We start from the raw sequence: 3,913 nt of genomic DNA, 5'->3' as shown, positions 1-3,913 counted from the left end.
GCATAAATGGAATAACTGGGAACATCAATAACAAAATTAATAATATTCTGAGCTACGAAAATCAAATTTACTGGCGTCAGTTTTCTATTATATTTTCAATTCCCACAACATGCCTGTTCAACTATACCAACCCCTTTGATACTCCAGCTCTGTCATTTACTATCTTCACTTCTCTCACACTGCCATACTGAGCAAAAAACTCCTTCAGGTCATCTTCACTAGTCTAGTACAGTAAATCAAGAGGGAAAGAAAAAAAAAAGGAAAAGTTGGTTTGCATAGTTATTCAATTAATATTTACCATAAGACTTTTAATGGATATACTTTGGATAAAGTTTGCTACAAACTAATTATAATCCTAGAGAGGAAGAGAGAATAATCAGCAAGTATGAGCCTCACAGCCCATTTAATTGCAGCATTTATTATTCAGCAATAATGCTAGAAAGCCATAAAATATTAAAACTCCTCTTTAGTAGATTTATCTAACAACTGCCCTTTCACATGTGGGACCACTGATGCAGGTTTGCTAGGGGTAGATTACTTGCTAGGGCAATTTACAGCATGAAAAAATCACTGCCACATTTTCAAACTCCAAAACACTACAGTATATAGGTTTCCGTAAAGCATACAGATATCTGAAACCCCCCCCCCCACTAAACCACAGTGACTTAGTGGCCAAATCCATAGAATACACCATGATCCCTCTCTCTGAAGTAGGTTTAATGTAAGACTGTCAACATGTATAGAACTCCCCCATTATAAGTAAGAAAAGTTCTTTCAATGCAGAATGGTCTAAATCAACATGGAAGGAACTGCTCCCTTCTGAGCATGCATGGAGTAAGACAACGCCAAGCCATACCTAAGCTATGTGAACACTCACCTACCTTCTACGAACCTTTTTTACAGTGTAAGCATGTGGGAGAATGTCTGATTGCTAATGGACATGAGCAATCCAGCCTTGCTAGCAGGGCCTGAGCAAGCTGCAAGCTAAGTTGGCCAAGGACACAGCTGCGGTTGGAATGTGAGAAAGAAGATAAACAACTCCTGGGTGCAGAACGCAGAAGTTGAAGATAGTTAGGGGTGGAGAATAATGGTTAGGCATTTCATGATTGATATGTTAATAACCAATTCTATTGTGTGTAAGGCAGACTAGTAGTAGTAGTTAACCAATAATAAGTAGGCAACCCTATAGTATAAACGTGTGTCTCTCCCAATAAAAGCAGTACAACAATCGTAACCGTATTGGTGTTTTGTTGTAACTCGGTGGCTGGCTCCAGCTTGGGGTCCCTCAACATAAGGAGATATCAAATATGGCGCCCTAAACACCACCTTTGAGATTTTCAGGTTTTGCTCTCCACAGTCCTTAGTTAATGCCAAACCTAACACTGGAAGAAGTACAGTTATATGCACGGATCACTCATCTATACTTTTCCTTACATTAAGGTATACCAGAAGTACTGTTTTACTTCGAAGTGAATTACCTGTGTTGTTTTTAATTGCATGTATACAATTGAGTAAATCCTCTCCAGCACATCAAAGGTTTCTCTGCCTCACCCAAGCCCAAGACTGATCACTGCTGAAAGCGTCCTAAAGGACATGAGGCATAGCTACACAAGACTATGAACTTGGAAAAGACAAAGGTTTATGCGCAGCGCAGTGTGGTAAAGGAGAATAAGAAGGAAATACTGTGCTAAGATACACAGTGAAATCTGCAAGAATCTGGACAAACATGGAGTCTAGAAGATCACCAGAATCATATTCAGGACTTGCTTTCTCCTGCTCATGATAAAGCAAAGGCAGTTGTCAAATTCTTAAGAAAGGTGAAGGCTTAGAACTAGCCTCTGTCAAAGACACATGACCTACACCACCAACAAAAGAGCTCTTCAGACCAAGACAAGACCATTCCCAACTGCAAATTCTCTTACCAAAATGTTATAGAGACCAGATGCTTCCTCTCACAAACAGAAATCACTGCTATGGTTATAGACTAAATGAAGGTGCCTGGCAAAACCATAAAAGAGCTTGCCGCTAAGCAAATACATTTTTGTTGATTAAGTGTCTTCCCTTTTCACAAAAAGAAAGCTTTTGTGTTCCCCCACGTGGCTTGAGTAAGACCTTTGGGGTAAAAAAACCAAACAACAAACCAATGCTTTCTGTCACAAGATTCCCAATAGAAAATAATCCAAGACTGACATATAAATCCTATGATTTGATCAGAAATTTAAGACTCTATTTGATATGGAGTCACAGCAAATGGAAGAGTAGCTAAAATGTTTATAGAGGTTCCATCCCTTCTATTTCCTCTCCCTCCCAAAAAACCATCCTTTTCATACTTATAAACACGCTTAAAAACTTTATTATTGAAATTAAGATTCAGAACAAAGTCTGAAGTAAGAACTAAACCAAGAAGAGACCGTTCAAGATGAACAAAAAGTACGACAATTAACAAGAATATTGATATGTTATGTAGAAGTGTTTCAGCCTTTCAAAGGGCAGTGAAGCTAGAACAGAGCAAGAGAGGTCCTTTTCATAGCTCTAGCAATTTGCTATTAATGCAAAAACCTACTGTGCCTCTTTGATAAAGCCCAAATATACCGAAGACCTTGTACAACATCTCTTAATTATCAACACCTCTATTTGAACTATCTCAGCCAAATGAGCCAGAAGGTCCTGGAATTTCTTGTATTTATTACGCAAAACAGTCTGAGTGAATTGTCAATTCTTGTTCCTCTTCAGATGAGTTAGCACTTAAAAGGTCCTCAGACTACAAGGATGAAGGCAGAGAAGATACTCTTGGTAGGAACAACTAAGCAGACCAAGCATATTTTGCTAAAGTCAAAGACTTAATTCGTTATCTGAAGTGGGAAGAAAAAAAGAATAGTGAGTAGCTGGTATAAAGGTCTGACAAGTAGTTTGCCACAAATTTTGGAAACGACTGAACAATGCAAGAAAGGCTCAATATTCACTGCTATCTGAGGGCTTTAGGGCATGTGCAAAGGCATTCTAAGAATTAATATCAGTACCGCAAATTACCACGAGAAAATTTCATATTTGCTTTAAAACAAACACTTACTTTTACATTTTTCCACGTTGACTTTTATAGGTTAACAAGTTATCATTTAGCAGGAAAAAAAACAGGAAAAAAAATACCTCAGAATCAAATCCTTTGACAAAGACACGGTTGGGAATAACTGGTCCAGTCCTTGATGACATAGTGTTGGACTGTGGAGACAGAGATTCTGACTGCATCTGGTCAGTGGCCTCCTGAGTGAAAGGAGATATTTTCAACATCTGACACCTCAGTCAGCAAATGAATAATTCTCAACAGACAATACATACAGAGTTATCTGTCAGGCACAGCAAATGCTGAACAACCGAGCACGAACCACCTATACTTATTCAGAACGCAGCTCAGTGACATATTTAAAGATAAGCTTAGTTTTAAGCAATCCAGTAACTCGGTGAATAGCAATTCAGCAAGCTAGTGAAGTCTGAAGTTTGATGTTTAACACCTTTCTGAATTAGGCATTTTGGGGCCTAGCCCACCAGTCTCGGTTCAGCCTGCCCAGCAAGGTATGAGGTGTATTTCAGAGATTATTCTCTATCTGTGAAGGATTTTAGCTCAACAGGTGCTCCCACACACCTCTACACAACTCTGCCCTCCGCAGCACCTTGGAGCTGACCCTAACTCACCCCAACCCCCAACAACCCCCACACGCCCCACGCCACAGCCGAGAGCGGGGCCCAACCACCAGCCCTGCCTTCAGGGCGGGTACGCGCAACTTCAGCACTTCTGCGGAGCGTTCAGCGCGTCTGACAACAGAGCTCCTGTTTTCAGGGTCGCGCTGAACGGTCGAGACAACCAAACCTCTACAGGGGAGTCAGCCCTGGCGCGGCCCGAGCGCTGAGGGCAGCG

The 3,913-nt window shown here is 40.6% G+C and overlaps 1 protein-coding gene across 1 annotated transcript in view; it reads right to left on the bottom strand.

Annotated features, from left to right (window-relative positions):
- Positions 1 to 3,261, bottom strand: part of BOLL (boule-like RNA-binding protein) — a gene marked incomplete at both ends in the record, with an annotated part of 11,961 nt that extends 8,700 nt beyond the window's left edge. Inside the window, 2 exons of the mRNA XM_009080218.1 lie at positions 132 to 223; positions 3,148 to 3,261. Of these exons, the coding sequence (XP_009078466.1) occupies positions 132 to 223; positions 3,148 to 3,261 (206 nt within the window). The remainder of the gene's footprint in view (positions 1 to 131; positions 224 to 3,147) is intronic.
- Positions 3,262 to 3,913: the final 652 nt, after the last annotated feature.

The sequence above is a fragment of the Acanthisitta chloris genome, unplaced genomic scaffold, assembly GCF_000695815.1.
Source record: "Acanthisitta chloris isolate BGI_N310 unplaced genomic scaffold, ASM69581v1 scaffold15188, whole genome shotgun sequence".
NCBI classification, from domain to species: Eukaryota; Metazoa; Chordata; class Aves; order Passeriformes; family Acanthisittidae; genus Acanthisitta; species Acanthisitta chloris.
This window is presented reverse-complemented; position numbering and strand designations above follow the sequence as displayed.